The 26,717-nt window shown below is 35.1% G+C and overlaps 2 protein-coding genes across 11 annotated transcripts; both read left to right on the top strand.

Moving 5' to 3' along the window:
- Positions 1–571: 571 nt before the first annotated feature.
- 14-3-3zeta (tyrosine 3-monooxygenase/tryptophan 5-monooxygenase activation protein zeta) lies at positions 572–3,607 on the top strand. 5 transcript variants are annotated; one of them, XR_015811671.1, is made up of 5 exons: positions 572–679; positions 1,055–1,377; positions 1,453–1,576; positions 1,693–2,173; positions 2,546–3,607. XR_015811671.1 is itself a non-coding variant. In XM_088200169.1 (5 exons), the coding sequence occupies exons 2-5, from the start codon at positions 1,078–1,080 to the stop codon at positions 2,699–2,701; spliced, it is 744 nt and encodes a 247-aa protein (XP_088056295.1). In that variant the 5' UTR covers positions 572–679; positions 1,055–1,077; the 3' UTR covers positions 2,702–3,607. The 5 variants fall into 5 exon arrangements, 4 of the variants coding, with proteins under 4 accessions (XP_088056295.1, XP_088056282.1, XP_088056300.1 ...); XM_088200169.1 differs by having other exon boundaries at positions 2,010–2,173; XM_088200156.1 differs by having other exon boundaries at positions 1,693–1,856.
- Positions 3,608–9,918: 6,311 nt separating this feature from the next.
- Positions 9,919–26,674, top strand: Pfk (ATP-dependent 6-phosphofructokinase). Of its 6 annotated transcripts, XM_088200124.1 has the most exons (16): positions 9,922–10,058; positions 10,137–10,418; positions 17,042–17,246; positions 17,309–17,463; positions 17,869–17,977; positions 18,281–18,389; positions 20,395–20,583; positions 20,656–20,799; positions 20,867–20,986; positions 21,423–21,586; positions 21,653–21,794; positions 21,852–22,034; positions 23,078–23,147; positions 25,092–25,316; positions 25,382–25,604; positions 25,672–26,674. In XM_088200124.1, the coding sequence occupies exons 6-16, from the start codon at positions 18,351–18,353 to the stop codon at positions 25,796–25,798; spliced, it is 1,626 nt and encodes a 541-aa protein (XP_088056250.1). In that variant the 5' UTR covers positions 9,922–10,058; positions 10,137–10,418; positions 17,042–17,246; positions 17,309–17,463; positions 17,869–17,977; positions 18,281–18,350; the 3' UTR covers positions 25,799–26,674. The 6 variants fall into 6 exon arrangements, with proteins under 6 accessions (XP_088056216.1, XP_088056233.1, XP_088056225.1 ...); XM_088200090.1 differs by lacking the exons at positions 17,869–17,977; positions 18,281–18,389 and adding an exon at positions 19,416–19,524 and having other exon boundaries at positions 9,919–10,058; XM_088200107.1 differs by lacking the exon at positions 17,869–17,977 and having other exon boundaries at positions 9,919–10,058.
- Positions 26,675–26,717: the final 43 nt, after the last annotated feature.

The following is a 26,717-nucleotide window of genomic DNA, read 5'->3' as shown; positions in this document are numbered from 1 at the left end:
AAATCAAAGCGTATCTTTTTTGTCACTTTAGATTAGATCAGAAAAGACAGAAAATAAATAAGTATACAATTTTATTTACTTATTTATTGTAAATATTCCAATGCATTATAATAGGATTAAGCCCAATGCGTTAAAAGTTAAGCATAACCAACAACTGTAAAGTAGGTAGTGAGAAACCAGACTGAAGTTTTTAAATTAATCATGTCTATTTTATTAATTAGAAACTGTTATTACAGCTTGAAACTAATAGATTTCAATTTGCACGACATAAGAAAATCTTATCTGTGGATATCAAAATACGCTGCTTCAAATCGACACAAGATCTGCTCCACATAGACGAATCAAAACCTGGGAAATGACAAATAAAAAAAGCGAAATAGGAGGAACAAAAGGTAACGTAATCGTCCGCAGTTCGAAAAGGCTCAGCGGAGCGAGAGTCGCGTCGCGGTTCAGCGCGGAGCGGGTCGCGTTTCTCTCTGTTTAGACCGTCGCCGCTGACTTCCGGTAGTGCCGCTGCCGGCGAATCGCGGTCCCCGTTCCGCCCCCGCTCCCGTCCCGGCCTCTCGCCCGCAGTAGCCTCGGAGCCGCCGACACGCCCGCCGCTCGCCGCTCGCCGCTAGCCGCAGCCCGCCGCCCGGCCGGCCACCGCCCCCCGCCCCCCGCACATACGCAAGAGCAAGTGAGTAGTCCTTCGGAGCGAGCGTTTCGGGGCGCGGTCGCGACCTTGCGTATTTCGCGTCGCTCGACGGCGCCCCCGTCGGTATAGTAGAGCTCGCGCGCGCCGCCATTTTTTATTTCTGACCGGCGGCGACGGTCGCGAAGGCTCGGTCTCGAGTCGCGTCGGCGCGCGGGATCGAGTCTCGCACTCTAAATTATATAACGGATGCACCGCCGCGCGACCGGGTGCAGGCGCAGCGGCGTCGGCGCCGGTCGATCAATACCGGCGGGGCGTGTCTCCCTGCGCCGCCGCAGTGCGCACGCCCCGCCCGGACGTCGCGCCGCCGCGTCTCGTCTCGCCCCGTCAGTTCGCCGCAGTCTTCGCTCCTCGTTGCAGGCGGCCACCCCCCAGCGCCCGCGATGTCGGTCGACAAGGAAGAGCTGGTGCAGCGCGCCAAGTTGGCGGAGCAGGCCGAGAGATACGACGACATGGCCGCCGCCATGAAGGCGGTCACGGAGACGGGCCACGAGCTGTCCAACGAGGAGCGCAACCTGCTCTCCGTCGCGTACAAGAACGTCGTCGGCGCCCGCCGCTCCTCCTGGCGCGTCATCTCCTCCATCGAGCAGAAGACCGAAGGCTCGGAGAGGAAGCAGCAGATGGCCAAGGAGTACAGGGAGAAGGTCGAGAAGGAGCTCAGAGAAATCTGCTACGACGTGCTGGTGAGCCTCGACGCCGACCGTCGACCTCAATATAATTTAACGAAACTGGTTGTAATCTCTTTTACCCTTTTGCAGAACCTCCTCGACAAATTCTTAATTACCAAGGCGAGTAACGCCGAGAGCAAAGTTTTCTATTTGAAAATGAAGGGCGACTACTACAGATATTTAGCCGAAGTAGCGACGGGAGAAACGCGAAACGGTAATTATGCATCACTTTTCTCACACCTTCCGACTCCGTCTTCCTTAGGAACCGAACGCCGGCCGTCGGGTGCGCCCGCTCCGCTCTGCGCTTTATAACTTAATAATTGATTGCAGCCGTCGTAGAGGATTCACAAAAGGCATACCAGGATGCCTTCGAAATCAGCAAGACCAAGATGCAACCGACGCACCCCATCAGGCTCGGACTGGCGCTCAATTTCTCCGTCTTCTACTATGAGATATTAAATTCCCCAGATAAAGCGTGTCAACTAGCCAAACAGGTCATTTTTTAGCAAATAATACTTTGTTTAGGGGGAGGCGCACATGGGGATCGCATTTTTAATACGCCCTTTTGTTACACGCGTTGTTTCCGCGTGCTGGTTGGTGCTGACGAGTACGATTTCGAGTATTAATTTTGTCTTGTGGTACGCTAGCGGTGGTGGAAGACTCGCAGAAAGCCTACCAGGAGGCTTTCGATATTGCCAAGGCTAAAATGCAGCCCACTCATCCCATCCGGCTGGGGCTCGCGCTCAACTTCTCCGTCTTTTATTACGAGATTATCAATTCCCCAGCCCGGGCGTGCCACCTGGCTAAGCAGGTTTTATAGCGTTTATATATATATCTGCATCCTTTTTGGATTGATGTGAAAAGATGTCCTATCAATATGTGTTCCATACGTGTACTAATGTTCAAATCCAGCCAGCACCCTGTTTGTTCGTTGATTTTTTTTAACCCTTGCTAATTAACATTAAATAGGGAAATGCATGTTTTTTACTTTTATTATTTACAATACTAACGGAAAATTAATGCACGAGCTTTTGATGAAATGCGGCAATGTTATATGTCGCTTTGATGTTGCATTAAAAAACTAAAAAAAACGGGCTTATATAATCGTACAATAGCTATATACGCGGTAGCGGAACTTCCGCCTCCATCTTCAAAACTGACTTTTGATTTTGCACGTTTGCAGGCGTTCGATGATGCGATCGCAGAACTAGACACATTGAACGAAGACTCATATAAAGACTCGACGCTCATCATGCAGTTACTCAGGGACAACTTGACGCTGTGGACGTCGGACACCCAAGGAGACGGAGAGGAGCAGCAAGAGACTGGCGATAATTAGATTCTCGTCACTCGTATATAAAATAACACCTTCATGTCATTGTCATGTTTCTACTCGTTTAGTCCACACCTCTATTCCTGTTGTTATTTGGTAACTTTTCCATTTATGTCCCGATCGTTTTGTTGTCTTTACGACGAGCATTTAATAGCTTTTAACGGCAAAGATTTGGGTTCGTTCCGGCGACGCGCGTCGGGAGACCTTTGCACTGTTTTAAGTGTCATCTCGGATCCTCTTGCATTCTCGATGTTCTTTGGGGCCGGCGTGACGCCGCCGGCTCGGCACGTTCTACCGTAGTACAGTTGAAACGCGGGTCGCGCGCCCGAGCGCGCTCCGAATCCGGACGGTTTAAAAGTAACGGGAATCGCGTTCCTTTGTGTCTTTTACCTATACGAAAGGATGACTGATATTGTTGCTTATTTTTATATTTAAACGATTGCGTGTCCGATCAGATTTAATATATAGACGAATCAGAATGCAAGACTAGACATAAGCGTAACGAGATACCAGAATAGACTACGGTCTCGACTCGGGGCAGAGTTGTGCGGCGTTCGTTTTCGGGATCGCGCCGCGCGGACGCTTCATTTTTCCACAGTCTGGTTTACCGCGAGCTACCATAATAATATCGATAAAGTTGTAATATATCTTTTATTATATTTCTAAAAAGAGAATATCTCGTCATCTTTTTTCATAAGTAATTTGGTTGTAAAAATGTTTAAATGTCAGTGTAACAATTCCCACACCTTACATTTAAAAATCATCTACATGTTATATGTAATGACCTTTTGACCAAAAGTCGTATTTTTCTGTAATTCTGTATAATATTTACACTGAATTGAATTTGAGCTGACCTGATGAATATAAAATATATGGAATTTAAGTTATTAAAACTACAATTTCTTATGTTAACCTTGTTTTCTTACCTGGATTTACTTTAATTTTTTAACCCTTTCTACTATATCGAAGGGGCTCGCAGCTGACTCATCGCGGCTAGTCAGTTTTCAGCTGTATACGAATCGTATCACTTGTTCAATGGATTTTTTTTTGTTACGTACGGATGCATTGATTGTAAAATATTAACGTTAAAAAGATAGATTCCGCTGAAAAGATCATTACGCTAATAGATAGTATCGGGTTTTATTCGACCGTAGCGATTGTACCGTTTGCGATGCGATCATGATGCGATTGATTTCTAATCGACGCATTTGCGACGCACGTCGCGAAAGAAACGGAACGATGACGTCACGAATGAGATGAGGTAAGTGAGGTAGGTATTCGTCGTCAGATCTGGGCGTTGGCATTTCGGCGCGTGGGAGTCGTCGGCGGTTTGTATGCCGAAAACGGGAGCGGGGTGACCTTGCGCCTTTCGGGGATGCGGAGCCTTGACCGCAGCTACGGGGGATTCGAGGCCGCGAGCCGTTTCTAGGAATCAATCCCGAACCGGCGTCTGTGGTGTGGGTCGTGGCGCGCGCCTCATCGCGCGGTCGATACCCGCCGTTGCGAGATCGATTCGCGGTAGTCACCTATTACTCATGGGATAATGAAATTTGTATGAGAATGTCGCGACGTGGGTGTCGACATGCGCTGAAAAAGGAGAAATACTTTCGCCGTTAGTGTGCGCTTAAATTCTTGGTCGAGAGCGCCACTGACGTTTTGCTTTTTATTCATGATAATACTTTTTTTCAATATTTTAACAAGTATGGCCAGTCTGTCTGCAGTGACCCATTATGAAAAGCAGTATAAGATGCTACGCGACTACTCACGCGCATGCGCAAGTCTGGATTGTCAATACATGTATTATTAGTTATATGTATAGATTTATTACTATAAAAATGTTAAATCATTATTTTGTGATAATCTTATATAAGCCGTTACGTAAATATAAAGTAAACAGATAATGAAATATTTCTTAGCCCTTTTAGATCTGAAACTAATTTAGTGGAAAATTTTAATAATTTAATTATGAAGTTGAGAAATCCGTCCCATAGTGCAATAAATTTATTATTAAAATACGATAAACCATGCAAGTACGGTGGAACCTGGATTGATGAGTGATTTAACTCGGACGGTTTCCATAAATTGCCAGGTTTAAGGAGTGGGTCAGCAAAATGGTGACATCTCGTGGTATGGAGGGGGGGGGGGGTAAAAAAATTCCGAAAATCCTGTAACATCATTTATGGAAGCTGCCATTCGAGCAAATTTTTTAAAATTTGACGACATATTTACAGGTATTGCGTGTCTTCGTAACACATTAATTTAGTTAGTATGTATTTCTTATTTTATTTTCCCCAGTAAAATGGATTAATGTCATTTAAATGGAGAAAATAGATTTGAGTTACGAGCTCCATCACAACGAATTAAACTTGTAAATCAAGGCACTACTGTATACATATTATATGCTATTTAACATTAGTTTTTTAGTACGCTTGCTGTCAGATTTTCATGTAATGTGTGCTTTCGAGCAGCGGTGCCACCCGAAACGGTCCCTAAATTTGCCGCCCCTTAACACATTAACCATTTGAGTGCCACAGGTTTTTTTCGTATTATATAAGAATTGCCAACAATTTCTTTACAGAAAAAGGGATATAAAAAAAATCCACAACTTTTTTAAATGTGTAATGTTTTTTATACACTATAATAAAAACATAATAGTTGTTAAACATATGTACATGGAAAAACCTTAGATTAATTAATTAGTATATTAAAAAAATAGTATATGGTTTTCAATACTAAAAAAAACAAGTTGAACAATAAATTTTAAGTCTTTTCTTTATTACAATTATTCTTAAATATTTATCAGACATTAGTATTAGGGTGCATATGCAAACATTTTTTCGTAACTAAAAATTTAATATTTACGTCATAAAAAATAAAGTTTATTTTGCATATTCTACACATTTATGCTGGCCTACAATATATCTTCAGTGTACACTTTTTTCGCCTGACATAAAATAGGTTAGATATTTTTAAAGGTCCTTCATTTTGGGAACTGCATACAATACATCTTCTTAAAATTATGACAAAGTTATTTTTTCAACCCTCTTAATTCTATTGGGGTAGCATTTGTAATTGGATTAGGTGGGTGATTATTATTTGTAATAATTCCCGCTCATTTTTTCCAATTATACTTGAATTATTATACTGACATTTACTACCCACGTTTTTTTTTATAAGTGATATAAGCATTTAGGATCATATGGGGGAAAATGTTGAAGGTTACTTTTTCCAAAAAGTTTTTTCTCGTCAAGTTAAGTATACTGCATTTTGCCAGATTCATCTACACCTCCCATGTATTTATTGTAATAAAAATTTCTTTGCATATAGATTAGTATTTTATACCGAGCGATTCAAAAAATAAAGGGGTTGGCTAATGATATGTATCGAAATTATTCTGAACTTCATTGAACCTGAAAGTCTTTGTGTCAATTTCTTTGCTTTCTGAACTTTCTATGAGATTGAAAACTCTGGGGTTGTTTCGAATAGTAGCAATGAAACTATCATCGGATTCATATTCCATATTACAATCAGCACAAATCTCAAAATCTTGTAGCAAATCGTTTATCATTTTCAAATGTTTCAGTCATTGAACTCATGTTGTTATCTTGGCATAATTAAAAAAGTATTTCGGGGACAGTGATGGCGGGTGGCAATGAGACACAGATTGAGCCGCTGCAGTAATATATTTATTGACGGTTACAGTTGTTTACATTTCAAGGGACGCGCGCGCGACGGCACGCGTCCGAACCCTTGCGGGCTTGCCGGTAGAGAGAGAAAACGGTCACGGGATGCTACTCCAGCGCCGACCAGTTTTGGCCATAACAAATCTAAATTCGGCTCCCACAAGTACATTTAAATTATTTATTTCTACCGTTGTAAATTCAAATTGAAGTAAAAAGCAATATAAATCAGTAGCTAAATATATTTCTAGCCCAGAACACATGCGGCACGCACGAACAGTCAAAAGATACTGACATAATATGTCGAAACATGTAACTGCTCAACGTGAGCTCGGTCGCGCTTCTGGAAATCTTGACACGTGCACCAAAGAGCGCGATCGCTCTCCAACGGTTAAACTCAAACGGTTAACAAACATACTATGGGGGCCGATTTTGATTTGTTATGACCAAAACTGGTCGGCACTTTAGTAGCACTGGCGTGACAATCATTCTGTACACTGGCAACCTTCCGGGCGTTCGGACACATCGTCTCGCGTCCGCCCTTTTACAATGAAAATAACTCGTATCATCAATAAAATACTACTGCAGTATAATTGTCACCCGTCACCATCAACCGTCCCTAAAATACTAAGGCATAAAGTAAAAAATATGAGGTTCCCCGACCTTTTCGATAGCCCAAAAATGCTGTCCCACCTTGTTATACGATACTATGCTAGTGCTTTCAAGCAACACCTTGCTATACGAGGTGAACGAAAACTAGCGTATGCGTAAGTCTGCGTAGTCGGTCACCACCGCACAAACGAGGCGGTCGACGCGTTGAACCTTTAAAGACGTAAGACTTAGATCCGTGTCTTGAGAACCAATCTGCGCATCTTAATACTTGGACGTGTGAGGCGACGTCGCTAAGATCTACATTACTTGGACGACCTTAACTTTGACTTATTATTATTTTATTATATTATATTTTGTAATATATTATATTTAGGAATTTAATAAAATAGTAATGATTATAAGCGTTCATCGAGCGTAGCAGAGATATTTTATCGAAAATCTAAGATAAATTCACTTATACAATCAAACATTTTCCAGTGTCATGTATTTATTTGTGGGTACACCGGCGTATGGGGATGCGACACTTCTTGTCTCACTCTTACTCTGCTTGAGTGAGCGCGAAAGAGAGAGGCTCAGTCGTATACTGTTTCCTTCGTGTTCGAAAGAAGTTAGTGACGTTCGTTTGCAGAGGTTCTCAAGCGAAATTTTATTTATTGTTTTATTCTATAAAAAAAGAATGTGTAAGAATGCAGATATTAGTCGTGTCAAGTTTTTAATAAACTATTAAGTAACATATATAGAAGATTTTGTTTAATATTTAAATTCATAATCTGCTACAGGGTCGGCTCGAGAATGTTCAGCGCCCCAGGCTTGAAAAAGATTTTTAAATGTTTATTTATTTCAGTAAATTATCTTGCATTAAAAAACACGGAAAATTTTGTTTCAATTTCATCTTCGATTTTTTTCGATATCGATACTATGTTAAATATAATTAAATGGCGTCCTTATTATGAGTAAACGGCGCCCCTTTGGGGTCACCATCGATTAATTGCAGATTTTGCCCTTAAGATGCAAAAAAGAACCGTGATATTTAGTCAAATTTGTCAAAAACTTGTTTGTACAACCTATAAAAAAAAATAATACATTTTGGGTTGCGATTGCGGTAAAATGATCACATAAATTTTTATTTGATGGTATTTGGTTTTTCATATTTCTGTTTATTTATTGAATTTGTTAGATTGCAATTATTTCAATTTTTTTTTCAATATATTATATATTTTATTGATTTTTAACAAATATAGGGTTTAAAACTTTTGGTAACACGGATCGTATATGTAAGCGGAGGCCAGTCGCTCTTGGGTGTTCGCTTAATTAGCTCTCCAACTATTTGTGGTCATCGTCAGTCGATATTTTTTGAGCAATTAAATTGAATTATTATCGTCGTATATTAATTTTAACAATAGTTCATTTAAGCAATATCTATTAATATTCTTATTTTTTCGATTCATTTTTACATATAATTTTGTCACGTATAAATAATATTCATCACAATAACGTGTTTATTTTTTTGCCCCAGTAATGGTTAAGGAAAGTACTTTTTTAGAACTACACCAGTGGTGTTGTTCTAAAAAAGTAAGTATCGGAACGCTACTCCCTTTATGTGTAATCAATAAGATTTAAGTTTATGTGAGCCCGGAAACTAATATTATGGTTTTATTTGTTGCGTAGTTGAGTTGTGCAGCGTGTTATTCAAAATGTACTGTCGGTGAATATTCAATTAAGATTAAAGACATTTTACCAGATATTCCAACAAATCGTACCAAAATGCGTTCTGGTAATGGGAAAAAGTACTGGAACGACGTTCTGACCCCACCACATTACTACAAGTAACACAACTAATATTACGTCACCGCTGACCGAAATTCGCCGCTTACTGCTGGAACTGAGCGGAACCATAGTGTGAACTAGCAACACTGACGCATGGCGTCAGTGTTCTTTTTTGGCAGCAGCACGGCGTCGATCGGCATTTCTTTCTTTCTTTTCTTAATAAATATGCTAACTCACTTAACTAAATTGGCCTAGAAATACATACACAATAATTTAAACCGTTTTAGCGACGGGTGGCAATTAGACAGATTGAGCCGCTGAAGTAGTATTTTTATTACGATAAAGAAGATACACGTTGATTCTTTATATACAGAGTGAACGGGGAATAAATATCATTTATTTTCTTATTACGGACATCATGTCATCAAACTTTTTGTTATTGTCTCATGCAATTGTTCTTTCATCGCCATTTATTTAACTGATGAGGGTGAGACGACTGTGCTTTAAGTGGCTCTTCTGATGTTATCACTACATCCTTCAGTTAATTTTTCGATTAATTATATAATTGTCTGTTTTATAGTTTTACGAGTTGTAATAGGGAAAGTTATATCAATATTATTCTCATCAAACGATTTGGGATTTAATACATATTTAAGCGTAAGCGTTAAATCTGTTCGTCCACATTTTTTTATGTTTATTTTTAGAGCAATTAATACATCTGAGCTTAGTACAGATTTCAGCTTGACCAATAGTCTGAAACATAATTTAAAAATTGCGTCGGCTGAACGTAAGTTGAAATCATGTCGGCAAAGTGTTTTGACAGCTTATTTGGGTGGTTTTAAAACTTCCATAATTTTTGAAATTTTCTTCCAGTCATTTTAATTGAACGTTACCGAGAAATCATGCAATTGTGGTTATTTATTTTTTAAGTAGTATTGAAGGAAAACTTATTAAAATTGACCAATAAAAGTGGTAGTTAATTACCGACCATGGAGAAAAATCTCGTTTTTGATAATTGAAAAAATTAATTAAAACGATTTTTTAAACTGTGTTCATTCCAACAAAACAATGTTATATATAAATTTATTATTTAAATTTGAAGAAACATGTTATGGTTTAAAATTTATTTTTAGTCTGTTCGCGAACCGTTTTCATAGCGTGTTCGCGAAGTTTCAAAGGTCACCTTGACAGTTCACCTTGCCGGGTCGCTGTCAAATTCAAAAGGTGCACGACGTCTCTCCGCGTCGGTCGTCTTTTGATTTCGGCCCCAATTTTTAATGAAATTCTAAGAAAACATAACATAGGTACTGTTTTAACTACCCATTTATATAATCGATACTCGTTTTCTTTGCGTTTTGGTTATATTTTGAATTTGATCACAGCAAAATGAGCGATTCGCAAAAGTTCATTGAGCGCGGCGCCCACAAGGGCAAGGGCCTCGCCGTGTTCACCAGCGGTGGAGACTCCCAGGGTATGAACGCGGCCGTTAGAGCCGTCGTTCGTATGAGCATTTACCTAGGATGCAAGGTGTATTTCATCAGAGAGGGATATCAAGGCATGGTGGACGGCGGAGATAACATCGAAGAAGCCAACTGGGCCTCCGTGAGCTCCATCATCCACAAGGGAGGCACTGTGATCGGCTCGGCTCGTTGTTCTGCCTTTAGGTATGTATAAAAAAAATCGTTCAAAAATGGCAAAGCGCCAACTGATACATATGTCCTTGGTTTGATTGAAGTGTGATTGACAAATATAGAAAATTGGGATCAAATACTATATACCTAATAATTTGCACAATATGCGAGTTCAAAGTAATTGAACTTCCTGCTGCCTTTTATGGATTCATTTTTTGCAATATAACTTCATTTAAATATGTATTTTGTAGTCCACTTATGTTGGATCTATTTAAAACACTTTCTCCATTAAAATTATTGCCATGAAATATAAGCTTGAAAGTTTGCCAGTATTGTGTCAGTAATATGTGTCGGGGTAAATTATTTTGTATGAACGTTATACAATGAGTTGATGTAGTAACTAGTGGCTTTTGAGGCGAAAGTGTTTCTCACAGTTAAAAGAAAAATGGAAGAAAACGAAATAAAATAAAACTATATTTCAATAGAAATACTAACTATTATAGATAGTTTCATGTAAAATGGAATATTTCAAAAACAAAATGTATATATTTAAGGTGATTTATTAACATCTGATATTGATCTCTATGATCAGAATTTTTGTTGTTTGAAATTTTTGTTTGCGCAATAATCACCGAACCATATTTTAGTTGTAATTATTTATATTGCGATTAAAATCATAATATTACCATGGCAACTCCTAAGTTTGATAATTTTGCATTTTTATTTTATGACTTGAATTTTAGCTTACCATTACTAGTGAATTTTAAATTGAATAGAATTTTAAATAGCCATAAAAATTCATTTGTATTCAATTACTGCTTAATGTTCACAAAAAAAATAAAGTGATAGTTCAAATGATATTTGCATGCCTTTTGTGGAATCTGAATTGAGAGCACTTTTGGTTAACAATATTAATAAATGGAAATTATTTTTTTTACCTTTTTTATACCACAAGCCAGGAGTCAGTAAACTTTTGAGCCAACAAACCCAAATATGAGTATTAAAACTTTCTCAAAAGTCACAAATATTTTTATTAGTCAATACACTAAATATGTGTAACTTTTTATTGCCAAAATACGACACATTGGTTTATACTACTTAAGTGAGAATTGTTGGTTCGACGTAGGGATTCTGAAGTCTTGGGATTCGAGACGAGATGACTTTTATGTCCCGGGACTTTCTCGGACTTTTGTTTGCTCATCAATAAAATTATAGAAAACATAATTAATATATAAGTATAATTGTATTATACATTTCTTTTTTAAGAAAATATATAATACAACATAATCACCCACAAAAAACAAGTAAATATTTTAATTTTGCCGAGCAAAATAAGCCTTTAGAAATACCAATGAATTTAATGCTGACTCAGATAATGTATTTCAAATTTTTGTGATAAATATTTCTGCTGTTGAGAATACCCGCTCGTTTTCTGTCAATGTTGGCAGCAATGATTTATACAAAAAAAAAATTGCGTCCATTCTCCGGTTGATTGGAAAATCTTACTCAAATAGTTTTTTCTTTTTTAATGGAGAAATCTTCTGATTGTTTGTGATTTGTCTATTTAATTCCTCTTCCATCGTTAGCGTCACAATCTCAATCGGAACGTCATTAGTATTATATTCATTGTCTTTAATTAACTACGATATCTGAACTATCCTTACTAGATAAAAGATGTTCTAATAAAAAAATAACATTTTTCCTGAACACATTTTTTTAATCTATAATACATGATATATAGATTGTAATCTGAAAAGGATTTTTAAATAAAATTTCAATGATATATTTTATTTAAATAAAATTATTTAGTTATTTGGTTTTTAATTGTTTTTTTTTTTAATTTAACATTTTCCTTGCGTAGAAAAAAATCACGCTCTCCTGTGATGTATACTCAGTATGCATATACAAATTAGTGATTTAAAACTGAAAGAACATGAATATAATTACAATATAATCATATAATTAGTCAAAATCGAAAGGTAACAATTATTGTAATAAAAATTATGAAAACGAGTAAATGCATTAGATAAAGCGATTATTCTGTGTTCTGTCCAAATAACTGATAGTATATGCTTGATTGATTTTATGTATATTGGGTTCCGAAAGGTCAGTTGCAATCCATATTGTAATGTCGTATCTTCCAGGTTTAGTCTTCACATAAACACAAAATGGACAAATTCCCCTAAGAATTATTAAACATTCATTATATTGAATTTTTCTTTTCGAGAATAAGTCGGTGACCTTCCTATTCGCGCGCGACCTTGACCATAGAAAGACCGTCTTAGTGCTTCAAAGGACCAGCGAATTACTTAGATCGCTATTTTAATAATAAAGAAGCTAATTTCCGCGTCCAAACTTTAAGACTTTATATAAATGCTTCCACTTCACTCTCCGAAAGTAGGCGACAGTTGGCCAAGGACGGGAAATATAATGTGAAAATTCGGGCTTACTTCGGTCGAGCTCGGTTGTCCCCGCGCTAAAATCTCTCGCAAGTTCTCCGAGGTCACCGCGAACGGGAGGTAAACTGGGGGTAATTTTGGTCGAGGCGGCCGACTTCGTCGCCTCCAAAAATTCCCTCGCTTTCCGAAAGTAATACCCGAAGACGCTTCGAGCGCGAGCGGCGAGATACTTCCCCTTTCGCTCTGAGATAGAACGATTCAATTTTAATATGGGCGTCTTCACGATCGCGCCACTGTTTGGTATTTTTGCCCGATCTGGACGGCCAAAATTATTTCACCACTTTAGTTGATTCCATAAGTGCTCTTAGTCAAATATATAATATTATAAGTGCTAAAAAATACAACTATTTAAAGTATTTCTTTAATTGTAGGCCCGAGGAATAGGAATTCCGTGTTGAACGGTCGTGCGAATTTCGCCGCGTAGCGTAAAAAAAAAATTGTATATGTCACAAATTTGCTGTTTTTTATTAAGAAAAAGTATTTGACTAGCATTTTATCATACTCGGTATCGTTTTTTTAAATATGTATATATTTAGTCATTCCAAACAAATTTTTATTTTATTTCATTAGTACGCGATCCACAATTTGACGTTTACTGATTTTACCACGGTAACCATATTATTAAAAAATTACAATCATTACAAAACTGTATTTTAAATTTGACGTTAACATTTCTTTAATTGTAGGCCCGAGGAAGAGGAATTCCGTGTTTAACGGCCGTGCGTAGCGTAATAAAAAAATTTAGCCGCGTAGCGTAAAAAAAAAAAATTGAATATGTCACAAATTTGCTGTTTTATATTAAGAAAAAGTATTTGACTAGCATTTTATCATACCCGGTATCGTTTTTTTTTAAATATGTGTATATTTGGTGATTCTGAACAAATTTTTAGGTCGTAACTTTCGCGACTAAGCCCCGTCCCATTTTTAAGAATAATACATTTTTAAGGTATGCAATGTGTTAAAAACCGCAAAAATCCGCAGTCAATTTTGCATGTATCATAAAGAGAAAGACCTAAGCTATATATTGTATATAAAATCTCAATTCAGCAAATTGACTTTCCATACTTTTCCTTAAAAAATAATAGAAATTATTCATTAGTTGCACACTTGAACGTTTCCTGTTTATTATTTATTAGTGACAGTGAAGCCTCGATTCAACATAAAATGTCTTATTTACTAACATTGATCTATTCCGGTGCATTGCAATCATCCACCATCTCCTTTTTCTCCATTTGGCTTTAATTTTTTTTGTGTTTAAAACACGCACGTAGTTATAATACGCGAGGTTGAGAAGCGTGCACGCGTATGAAATTCCCGGCTGTGCGAACGCTATTCGAAAAACTGCGACCTTGACCGACTTCGGTCGAACTTCCACTAGGACAACTTTCGGAGAGTGAAGTGCGGGTAAAAAACTCGCGGGTTGATCCAAACATTTTGGCCATAACAAAAGTTCTGAAATGCATGACCCAAATAAATCAGAATATTTTATACATGAATCATACAGAATCAAATATATAAGTAGTATAAATATAGCATTTGAATTCTAAGATTTTTTTCTTGATACTGCAGGTCCAATAAAAAATATTAATTCATTAATAATATAAAGTTTACCAGTTGGTTGCCAACACATATTTTAACCCTTTGACCGCGGATGGGATCTATAGGTGCAATCATGAAAATCGCCGGTATGCATTGGGTACCTAAAAGTGCCATGAGCCTTTGAGCCTTGTAATATGGTTATTTTATACAATTCATGACTGAGAATCACTTTGATTTATTGAACTGCAGTTAAAGTAAATTGATAATAAGTTGTAGTTATTATTATTGTTTTATTAATTTACTTAGCTAATATAGCTAATTGTTTATACACTAAAATATTATCTAAGCTTACTCATAAAATATAATATAAGCGTTGTTTTTCTCATTTAGCGTAAGTACAATATTTTTTAATCGTCTCTCTATTATACTTAATTCATTATTTGAGTTATGCAATAAATTAAAGTGTCATCTGCAAACAGATGTATTTTACATTTTTATTTATTATTAATTGTATCATTAATATATATTATAAGCAACAATGGTCATAATTTGCACCCATGTGGTACACCGAGAAATTATTTTTTCTTTGGAGTAAGCATTATTTATTTTCAATTTTTTGCTTTCATTTTTAAATAACTATCAAACATCTTAAAATTATTTTACCTTAACCATTAATTTTTAATTTATTTAACATTATAATTATTTATTTCTCTCTTGAAATCTAAAAAAACTGCTCCAATGATTATATATTATATATTAAAAGAAAAATAAAAACGCACTACGAAATACTAATAATTTAAAATATTCTATTTATTTATTGTGAATATCTGTGAAAACCAATGGTTGGCAACCACTGTCGCTCAAGTCGCTAAAATATTAAATTAGCGATAATATTAAAAACGATCTCCCAGAACAAATCGACCCTCATCAACACAAGCGCCTGCTAATCGCGCATGAAGTTTGAAAAGGGGGAGTACCATGGGAACAGAGCGATTAAAAATTGACGCCTTCCTGAGTTGAATTTAATAAAACGCACCAACGATTGACAAAAATAATCTGAACCGAGATTCTCACGTCAAATGGGAAATGAAATAAAAAATATCATTAAGTCGCAGATTATACTACTATAAAATTTAATATGCAAAATTTTATAACTAACAAAATGTGAAGTTCATTTATTCTTCAACTGTGAACTACTTTTAACTTTATATCCAAACGATTGTGATTTATCTTTTCGTATCGTCGTGTAAAAAAGTGTATTTTTTTAATTTCGATGCTGCTATTATATTTTTTGAATTACTGATAAAAAGATAATAAATTAGCGAATACAAAATTTTGGTTTTCAATATTTGATTCTGTGGCGACTCGCCTAAAAACGTTGCGAAGCTTAGACGAAAATATTTTTTTATAAATCATTTCTGTTTTACATAACATAATAATATTTAGACATTCATATAATAAAACACAAAAATACCCCACAAACATAATTGCTTATCATTAAATATATAATACAAATAATTGGGCATGTCGCTATGTTTGCCGTGTATTCTTTTGTATTTTATCTAAAGAATTCTCTTTCCAGAGGAAAAAATATTTTCACTCGTTATTTCTTATTAGATTATATGGATCCGGCCCGGCTCCTCCCTTTCCTGAACAGATGGTTGCCTCAACTCCTGTGTAACACATTAAAATAAAATTTAGCTTTATTTTTTTATATTTATCATATAGGCAGTTTTCTGTGTGGGCTTTTTCAGTGTGAGCAATTATGACTTTGGGCTTTCTTCCAATCACCGAAAACTTCATATGCCTACAATCATTTTAAGGATTTAAATATGAATATAATTTTAAAGGGGGGGGGGGTGATTGGAGAAAGTCAATTCATATAAAAAAAATATATTTAAGAAATCAACGATGCTTAGTGTGAGATTGTTGGTTTTTTCTATTTAATGGTTTACTATATATTATTTTTGGATTTTTTCACTAAAACTGCTATTTTATTTAGTAAAAATTTAGTTAATTTAGCTGCGCAGTGTGAAATTTTCAGATATTTCACTTACAAACTTCAATATCACTTGAGAAAGTTTCAATATTTATTTGACTTCGGCGAAAGTTATTTTCGAATCTCCTAATTAATAACTAGCTGCCAGAAAAAGGTGGATGCCACGTTAAATATGAACATATACACGAAATACACACATATATATATATAAAATCCTACAGGTTTTTAAAATACACACTGACTCGACTCAAACTTAAACATTTAGTTTTTTTCTGGTGTTTTGAATATGCATATTTAATAAAAAAATATTAATAAAAAGCAAAAAATAAATAAACGCATCTACCAACCACTGAAGATTATATTTAATTATGCACAAAAATAAACTAACATGTCAGTTGAACTTTTTGGTTTTTGCATAGAGTAGCAACTAAAAAGAGTCAAGCGTAAATGCGAATCATAACAATTCTTACGCTTTGATGAACAGCCATGTCACAAAGATTTTTTTTTTATGTGTTATATTGATTTTGGATAAGACCATTTATTTTATAACTTTTTCTGTTTAATTTATGTGATTGAGTACCACTGATAAAATGTTATTTATGTGAATATATATATTACAACAAATTCATTTAATAATCTTGTTTTATTAAATAAAAAAGGGAACGTGCTGGACGTCTGCAAGCCGCCTTCAATTTGGTATCTCACGGAATTGCCAACCTGGTCGTCATTGGTGGTGACGGTTCGTTGACTGGTGCTGATCTCTTCAGGCAAGAATGGTCCAGTTTGTTAGATGAGTTGGTGAAAACTAACAGAATAACAGCTGAGCAACGTGAAAAGTACAAGATTTTGCACATTGCTGGAATGGTTAGTTTAATTGAATTAGATCTTGCATATATATTTAATTAAATATATATATTATTTTATAGGTCGGTTCCATCGATAATGATTTTTGTGGTACAGACATGACCATCGGTACCGATTCGGCATTGCATCGTATCATTGAAGCCATCGATGCTATCGTGAGTACCGCGTATTCCCATCAAAGGACGTTCATTATGGAGGTGATGGGACGTCATTGTGGGTGAGTAAACTTTTACACGTAAGCGATAAAAATATTTTTATAGTAAAAGTCCATCTTCCACTATTTTGAAGAATACATATTATGTAGTCAAATAAAGACCTTAAATTATTTTTAACGAAAAGGTGTACTGATTAATTTCAAAAAGTGAAATATTTTGTTCATTTATACATAATATAGAACTGCTACATTACTTTTTAGTCCACTTATACACTTGCTGGAATGACAGACATGCATCTCCATACTGAACATTAATTTATCCATGAATTTAAGGTTTTAATTTGACTCACAATTGTAGATGTATGGATATTGCTTTAACAGTAGATTCTTACTAATATGTAATATAATACTAACATTTAAATTGAAGAACATTTAGGCTGATTTTTATTATAAAGATGAATTTGTTAGGTACCTAGCGCTTGTGACGGCATTGTCATCGGAAGCTGATTTTGTTTTTATACCAGAATCGCCACCGCCGAAAGACTGGCCAGTCAAGCTATGCGATAAGCTCAATCAGGCAAGGATAGCCTTAAAAATGTTACCGCCATCATTATCATCATGTTGCTCTCTCAATTTCTAAAACAAATCAACCGTCATAATTTTATTTGAAAATTAATTATTTCAGTGTGTAATAAATCAACTGCGTACTCTGCATCTATCGTTCATTAGTGTTATATATTTTTATTGTAAGACGCTTGATTTACTTATTTGTTTTTCTTACTTCTTCGCTGTATAATAACTATGCACAATTGCTCCTTAGAAAATAAAACCGATTGTTTTAGACGTTAGTGCCTTAGCATTGATAGCATGTATGTGTTAGGTTCCTTTCAGTGAGTGCTGCCCTTTGCACGGAAGCCACTTACCAGTTTCTACCGGAAGATCCGGCGCCAATGGACTGGCCTGAAACGCTTTGCGCCAAAATAATACAGGCAAGTCGCTTCCGTATTGCATACGAGAAAGGACTGGTTGGTTCGTTTACATCCACTTCGATGGATTCAAATTCATGGGCAAATCATGCATATGTAATGATTAAACTAATAAATATTAAATGATTCACGTATCCAGGATATCATCGGGTGATGGAATACATTATTTAAAAGAAACCCTATATACAATTTATTAAAGGCTTAGGATACTAAACACCGTTACAACTTGAATCCTGTATTTAATAGCACAGATTTGTTATACATTCATATGTATATAAAAATAACTGGTGTATTATATAAAGTAGAATAACACAAAGTTCATTTGTATTATTATTTATTTTTTCTCAAAAACTGATATTTTAACCAAATTACAAACAAAAATGTATATTATAGTGTTTTTTTATTATTGCAATGACGCTTTACAAAATATAATAAGTCTTTCTTTTGCAATGATTATATGAACCTAAAACTATACATCGATAGAAAGGCTGTGTAGTTAATTGTCTCAAGTATGGGATATCGGCATTTGAATATTTTAAACAATATTGGTATGCAGCACCGTCTCACTAACCACCACTGGAATATCATTCTTTGTAATTGTGTAATGGAAAAATTGGTTTTGGACCCATGCATCTATACCCAAATACTATGCTTAAAACACGTGAGGTGATTTCAATGTTATTTTTTGTAGCCAGTTATCCTTGATATTATATTTGAACTTGTTTTCCTGTTTATGCATATACATATGTATTTGTAAATTATGATAGATTCGTCGAAAAATGGTGCTGATTTTATTGTTATATAAAGAGAGCATAATTTCGATTGTGGCGGATTGGATTTTGAACCTGTTAATCGTTTTTTAGGGTTTGCGAGAGATTCGTTTTTATTGTAGATTGTGTATAATAATTGCTTTAAATTGTACTCTAAGGAGGAATAACACCTATTAACGGTGATGGTGTTTTCAAAAGTATAAGGATTCGATCGAGAACTGGGGAAGAAATGTTTTGAGTGATGAGATGCTTGTTACAGCTATCTGGCTCTTGTAGCGGCCTTGGCAGGCGAGGCTGATTTTGTCTTCCTACCGGAGGATCCGGCGCCCCATAGTTGGCCTGAAATTCTTTGCGATAAAATTTTACAGGTATGATTGTCGAGAAAGAAGACACACCCGATACGCATTTTACCGATTATAATAATGATATTTATATTTATTTATATGTATTTTTGCCCCAAACCCCCCCGGGTTGCACTAGAAATTTGCTTACTGTGTTACTTTAAGCTTTGTCTGTTTGCATGGCTTTCGTTTTTATTCATCAAAATTACATAATAACAGCCATCATTGCTTTTTATTTGTAATTGTACGTATAGTTGTCTTTCACAGCGATGAGACATTATCAGCATCGTCTTCGATCTTCAGTTACGACTCCACAACAGTTTTATAATTCAAAGTGTCATTGTTATGTTAAAATATGTTATCATTACAAATATTTAAAATTTAATTAATACAAATTAAAAATATCATAAGCTTAAGTACTGTAAAATTTTGCTATGGCTTTTTTATTTTTAATGTTAATGATTTAATTATAATTTATTATTGTTTCATAGTAAACTATTTTATGCAACATTAAGAGCTATAATACAAACATGTGCATGAAATACATACGAACATGGTAAACGATAAAGATAGTCAATATTTTGATTTTAGGCTCATTTTATTTACGTAGTCGACTTTATCTGTTCAGCTGCGTGCGATAAGCTATTGATTATTCGATAAAGTCCTAGCTATCAGATATATAATTTTGTAAACAGAATATAGATAAACTTTGCCCTAAGATTGCTTACGACGTTTGAACGTATCATTTAGGGTCAACTTTAGTACATGTTAATGGAACGATATGCTTTTAGGTGAAATATTTATTATAAAATTAGTAGAAAAGTTCAAAAATTATATCATCATCAAGTTCGTTGACTTTAAATCTTGCATTAGTTTATAATCTACTGTGATATTTAGGAACGTATTGCTGGTCAACGTTTGAACATTATAATTGTCGCCGAGGGTGCTATCGATCGCGAAGGCGTACCGATCACCGCTGAACACGTACGCGAGGTTGTCGTGTCTCAGCTCAATCAGGATACTCGTATTACTGTCTTGGGTCACGTGCAAAGAGGTGGATCTCCGTCAGCTTTCGACAGAGTGTTGGTAAGATTGAAAGATTACTGCCTTATTTATTTCTATTATTATTTAATCAACTATTTTTTAATAATTGTTAAGGGTTGCCGTATGGGTGCTGAAGCTGTGATGGCTTTGATGGAAGCCGAAGAAGATACCGAACCCTGCGTCGTGACTTTGGACGGTAACCAAGCCATTCGTCTACCTTTGATGGAATGTGTGCGAAGAACTAAAGATGTGGCTAAGGTAAATATACATTAACTATATTATCTATTTAATCAATGCATACTCTTATGCTATTTTTAAAAAAAAGGCAATGGCTGAGAAGAAATGGGAGTTGGCTGTACAGCTACGTGGACGCAGCTTCGCTCGCAACTTGGAAACATACAAAATGCTCACCAAATTGAAACCACCACCGCGATCCAAGGATACGGTATGTGTTAATTAAATAGTTCATTATATCAAGAAAGTGTTTTAAAATTATCAAGAATTATCCAACACTTGACTGCTGGGTGTGTAGTACCTATTCGTCATATTCGCTGATGGTACTTCACGGAACAGGTAGAATCATGAATACCTTTTTTGACTTCTGAGGTTTAACGATGGATTCTGTATTATCTATCCATGAAATATAAAGCTTATTGTGCTGCCATCTATGGAATGAATTATTGTACTATTTAGAAAATAATACATGGAGATCATAATTATGTATTAAATTTAATTTGACTCACATTAGCCATTATAACCCGCCGACGATTTAAGTTTAAGATGCTTTAAAATTTCATTGTAAATATTTTATTTTAATAAAAATAAAATGCATTTTAGATGTTAATTAATTAGGTTTTGATAAATTGATTAAATACTTACAGCCTTGTTATACATTGGGTGTGATCCACATTGGCGCTCCGGCTTGCGGCATGAACGCTGCCGTGCGTTCATTCGTACGTAACAGTATGTATCGCGGCGATGTCGTTTTGGGTATCCACGACGGTATCGAGGGCTTGATCGCCGGAAACATCAAGAATTTAGATTGGTTTGTTTATTACTATTTATAATGATTTATATCTTGTGCAGTTTTATATAGATAATTTTTTTACAGGTCCGACGTAACCGGTTGGGTCGGACAAGGTGGTGCATTTTTGGGAACGAAGCGTACTCTACCAGGCGATAAGGTGCCGTTGATTGCTGCTCGGCTCAAAGAGTTCAAGATTCAAGGATTGTTGATAATTGGTGGATTTGAGGTAAATTCTTCTTCAATCGATGTTAATTGAATAATCTTTACGCGTCTAATATTTTAGGCTTATCAAGCTGGCTTGCAAATGTATGAAGCTCGCGAGAAATACACTGAATTCTGCATCCCGATCGTTATGATTCCGTCTACGATCAGTAACAACGTTCCCGGAACTGAGTTCTCGTTGGGCAGTGACACGGCTTTGAACGAAATCACTGAGATCTGCGATCGTATTCGTCAATCTGCACAGGTGTGTAATATTTTTAATTTATAAGGACATATGTATCAGGTTTTCAATTAGTTTTTGCGTTCTTTTTCTTGCATTTGCAAAATTGTATAACTTTTTGTAAACTTAGTGGTCGTATCAACGATGCTATTTAGTAATGGGATATTTTTTTTTCAATATTTTTAACCCTAAATCAACAATGGCAGTAGAAATAAAATAATATCAGTTAATATATATTATGCTTTCTGTTTCAACTCGGTCATAATGCGACAATAATAGTTAAAACATATGTAATGCAATGGACAGGGATGCCATTAAATTTGGAAAAGTGCCAAATGTGGTTCTAAAAATTTTGTTCCAGGAGTTTATACATTGAATATATACATAAGGGCGGGTTGTTAGTGAGGATATTAGTGCTGCCATCAAAGCAGGTTCGAGATTAACGATACAGAAGCTAGCACAAAAGCTCAACGTATCGCCTATATCAATTCACAGACATTTAAAAAGTTAGGAAAGATATGCATATGCAGAATATAGGTATCTCATAAATTGTCTGAAGAAAACGTCATGCAGCAAATCTCAATATGCCATTTATTTTTGAGTCGAATTGTTACTGAAGATGAGAAGTGGATCATTTATTTTAGTACGCGACGTAAAAGGCAGTGGTTGTATGTCAATCAACCGCCAATTCCAACTTCGAGAACAGGATTACGCCCCAATAAGATAATGTTATGCATTTGTTGGAATATGAAGGGCATAATTCATGATGAGTTATTAAATTATAGGCTGACAATTACGACAGACACATAGTGATCTCAGCAAATTCCTTTAAAAGCGATTCAGAGAAAAATAAATACCTTCTCTTATAAATTAAAAAAGGGTAATTTTACACCAAGGCAGTGCTCGCCCTCATGTATCAATGAAAAAATCAATGGATTTTCTCGGGAACTACTTAGTATTAAATGTTTTAATTTTTAATTCATTCACACACCTTAAAAAACGTAAAGACTTATGGAACAACCTGATGTATCATACACGTTTGCTGTAAATATATATTTTAATTTTAGGGCACCAAGCGGCGTGTATTCGTTATCGAGACCATGGGAGGATATTGCGGTTATTTGGCTACAGTTGCTGGTGAATATTTTTTTTTTTGCATTCAATCATATTTCCTGCATTTTCATTTTCCTATGTAAGTTATACAACATACAATATATTTCATTAGAATAAATTGGCGAGTGGTGCTCTGGCCCCTGGTATAAAAATTTAGGCGGCATCCGGAAGCGTTCGATCAAAGACGATGATTTTCTAAGCATGAGAGATTTGGCACCCGTATTTATAAAAATATTTAAAATTAATGAAAGTGAAGAAATAGATAGGACAAAAATATTTTTGTACAGTCTTTTTAGAAGTACCTGAATGTAAGGAAGATTTTTTAAAAGCTTTTTATTGTTTGAAACACGAAATACGCATAAACAAAGAAACGGAAAATTGGTTATAAATATCCGCAATGTAAGTCGAAATTTGACCTGCTTGCTTATTATTTAAAAAAAATTTGATGAAGATGACAATAATTAAATCTATTCAATATCTTTAAAGAAAATGTTCCGATTCTTGATTTTTTCGCAAAATTCGCAAGCTTGTATCAATCAACATTAAACAATATATAATATTACAGCATAAACTTAGCAATAAAGCATTCAGTTTGACATTGAATGAATGAATATTATTTTCTATTTGTACATTATCTTTATAATTTAGTAAAAAAAATAAAAATAAAATCAAAATATTTTTTCTGGTTTTGATGCAGAGTGGTATAGTTTATTCAGTTAGTTAGTAGGTTAGACACCAGAAGAACTGTTTGATATACAGTTTTATTGTACAAATATACCGATATACGGATGAAGTATTGGGCGGCAGTGTCCAATGAGGAAGATTAAATATCTAGATGAAGCTTGGCTTGTGAGAAGGCTTATTTAGACTAATATCTGTACTGTTAACCCTAATCTATTAATGTAAAGAACTTCTTATTAAGCAGGAATATGTCTTCCGGGTGAGTTTTTAAAAGTGAAACCATTGTAGTCACTTCCCGAATATCGACAAAATAATGCGTATAACAGTACTATTCGGTGCATGAGGCGATGACAATTGCTTCTAGGCATTTGTCTTAAAGAGCATAAATAAAAAAAAGTTTTTGTAATGGTTATGACTAGGGATTCCAATCCCGGGATCCCGGGATCCCGAACGATTTTCAATACCCGATGAGTCCCGGGATTATAAAATATAATCCCGAATTTTTCGGATTGACTGATTTATCAAGCACAATCGAATTATTATTGACAACATCGTTATATTTCGTGTACAAACTTGCGCGAGTTGCACGTGTCATCTGTGAATCTTTGAGGCTGTGAGTCTGAACGTGCTTTTTCAGCAGCAGGCTGCTTAAGAACCAAAATCAGATCAAGGCTAAATGATAAAACACTTGATGCTTTGATGTTACTTCGTGAGTTTTATTCAAAATAATGTTTTCAATTAATTCTGTATGAATGTACATACCTATGTGCAAACATTGTCAAAAGTTCATTTTTTTCTTCTCAAATAAATATATAAGACCTTCCCTTTTTTATTTTTATTATATTATTTTCTATTTTAAGTCCAAGACTAAAATTATACGTACTTTATAGGTTGTACGTTATAAAAAACAGATGTAAAAATATATTGTATTATTCATTTTAAATTATTTTTATCGATAAAATAGCATGAAAATTATCCCGGGACTGGTCCCGGGATCCCGGGATCGACTAATTGCAATACCGAAATCCCGGGATCAAAATTTTGGCCCGGGATTGGAATCCCTAGTTATGACTAAAAAAAGTCGGCGTGGTTGTTGTAAATTTAAGCAAAGCACTTTTGTTCGATTGCCACTTTCTACTAGGCAATTATTTAGGATATAAAATAATTTTTCATTCTCGTCATAGTATATATAAATTGTCTACTTCATAAATTTCGTTTCGCTATATCGTCGAGTTCTATAACATAGTTGCCGAATAAATTCTAACTAATCTTACAACAATTATTCAGGTCTCGCTGGAGGAGCTGATGCTGCATATATCTATGAAGAAAAGTTTTCCATCAAGGATTTGCAGCAAGATGTCTATCATATGGCGTCTAAGATGTCAGATGGAGTCCAAAGAGGTCTCATACTCCGAAACGAAAAAGCTTCCGATAACTACAACACTGATTTCATTTACCGCTTGTACTCCGAAGAAGGCAAAGGATTATTCTCCGCTCGAATGAACGTTTTAGGTAAGCCTGGACTCGTATTTTATGTTAATCAAATTTTAACTGTGTTTATTATTTGTTCTTTTAAGGTCACATGCAACAGGGTGGCTCTCCAACACCGTTCGATCGTAACATGGCTACCAAAATGGCCGCTAAATGCGTTTCATGGTTGACTATGATGATCGAGAAGTGCATGGACAAAAATGGAACGATCAACGCCGCCGGACCTGATTCTTGTTGTTTGTTAGGAGTCGTGCGTCGTCAGTACACCTTCACACCTATGCAAGAGTTGACGGCTCAAACCAACTTCGAGTGAGTGTTGCGTATTAGGTATGCTTTAGCAACTTGAAGTGAAATTAAAATTATTTTTTGTTTTCAGTCAACGTATTCCTAAAACACAGTGGTGGTTGAAATTGCGCCCATTGCTTCGCATTCTTGCAAAACATGACTCAACTTATGAAGAAGAGGGCATGTACATGACAGTCGAGCAAGGAGAGCTGGTTTAAAAAAATAATAATAGTTTAAATGAAAAATTAACATTTGAAGCTTTTCTATTACACATAGGCATCGATGTTGTATTGTGTCACATTGCAATTAAAGAACAAATCATTAAGGTTTGAATTTAATAAAAAAAAAATTAACGTGAGATTATTTAACATTGATTTACTAGTGTTAGGGTTTATTTATTTCAAATTTACTGCATAATATAAAATATATATTTAATACATTAAAAAATGTATTCGGTTCAATTTGGATCTCTTATGTTTGTTTACTGATGTTTATAGCAATGAATGTCATACAAATAGTATTAGTATGGTCTCATAATAGTCATAATAGTATTATTATGGTCTCAATAATCATATCAGCGTTTTGGTCAGTATTTATTATCTAAATTTTTGTTATAATTTGTGTTAATAAACCTTAGTATTATATTAATTTATTTGTATGTTTACAAAGTAAACTTGACTAAACTATAGTGTTACCTGCGACATGTTTAAAACATTTTATACTACGCTAAAGATTCTAGCACTCTCATTATCCATAAATTTATACTGATAATTAGTAAAATATACAATGAATATATTTTTTTAATATTTTTTAACTTGCTTTGAATTCTAAGCTTTATTTTCTTATACTTTTTATTTTGATTGTTTTAAGTGTTGTTGATGATTTTTTTTTCAATTTAAACAAATTGTTTTTCTGTTATGTGATAAAAACGATATATGTGATTTATAAAGTGTTACACGGGTCGGAAGGAGATATTTATGCATTTTAAAGTATAAGTAGTAAAATCAAATATTTGTAGTAAAATTTATTGAATAGCTATTGCATGTGACATCACTTCTGTATTATTCATGCGTATAATAAATGTTTGAAATTAATCTAAATTTTATTTGCCCATATCAATAAAAATGGAGTTGATTT

The sequence above is a fragment of the Plectrocnemia conspersa genome, unplaced genomic scaffold, assembly GCF_051122295.1.
Source record: "Plectrocnemia conspersa isolate PC_06_02 unplaced genomic scaffold, ASM5112229v1 ptg000001l, whole genome shotgun sequence".
Lineage (NCBI taxonomy): Eukaryota > Metazoa > Arthropoda > Insecta > Trichoptera > Polycentropodidae > Plectrocnemia > Plectrocnemia conspersa.
Note: the sequence above shows the minus strand (reverse complement) of the source record. Positions and strands in the feature narration are given on the sequence as shown.

What these genes read in the sequence shown, in the direction of transcription:
- 14-3-3zeta (XM_088200169.1), top strand. Translation starts at nt 1,078, where the DNA reads ATGTCGGTCGACAAGGAAGAGCTGGTGCAGCGCGCCAAGTTGGCGGAG. An exon ending in AAATCTGCTACGACGTGCTG is followed by an intron (nt 1,378 to 1,452) that starts GTGAGCCTCGAC and finishes ACCCTTTTGCAG; the next exon opens with AACCTCCTCGACAAATTCTT. An exon ending in CGTGCCACCTGGCTAAGCAG is followed by an intron (nt 2,174 to 2,545) that starts GTTTTATAGCGT and finishes GCACGTTTGCAG; the next exon opens with GCGTTCGATGATGCGATCGC.
- Pfk (XM_088200090.1), top strand. Translation starts at nt 10,141, where the DNA reads ATGAGCGATTCGCAAAAGTTCATTGAGCGCGGCGCCCACAAGGGCAAG. An exon ending in TTTTGCACATTGCTGGAATG is followed by an intron (nt 17,247 to 17,308) that starts GTTAGTTTAATT and finishes ATTATTTTATAG; the next exon opens with GTCGGTTCCATCGATAATGA. An exon ending in AACATCAAGAATTTAGATTG is followed by an intron (nt 21,587 to 21,652) that starts GTTTGTTTATTA and finishes ATTTTTTTACAG; the next exon opens with GTCCGACGTAACCGGTTGGG.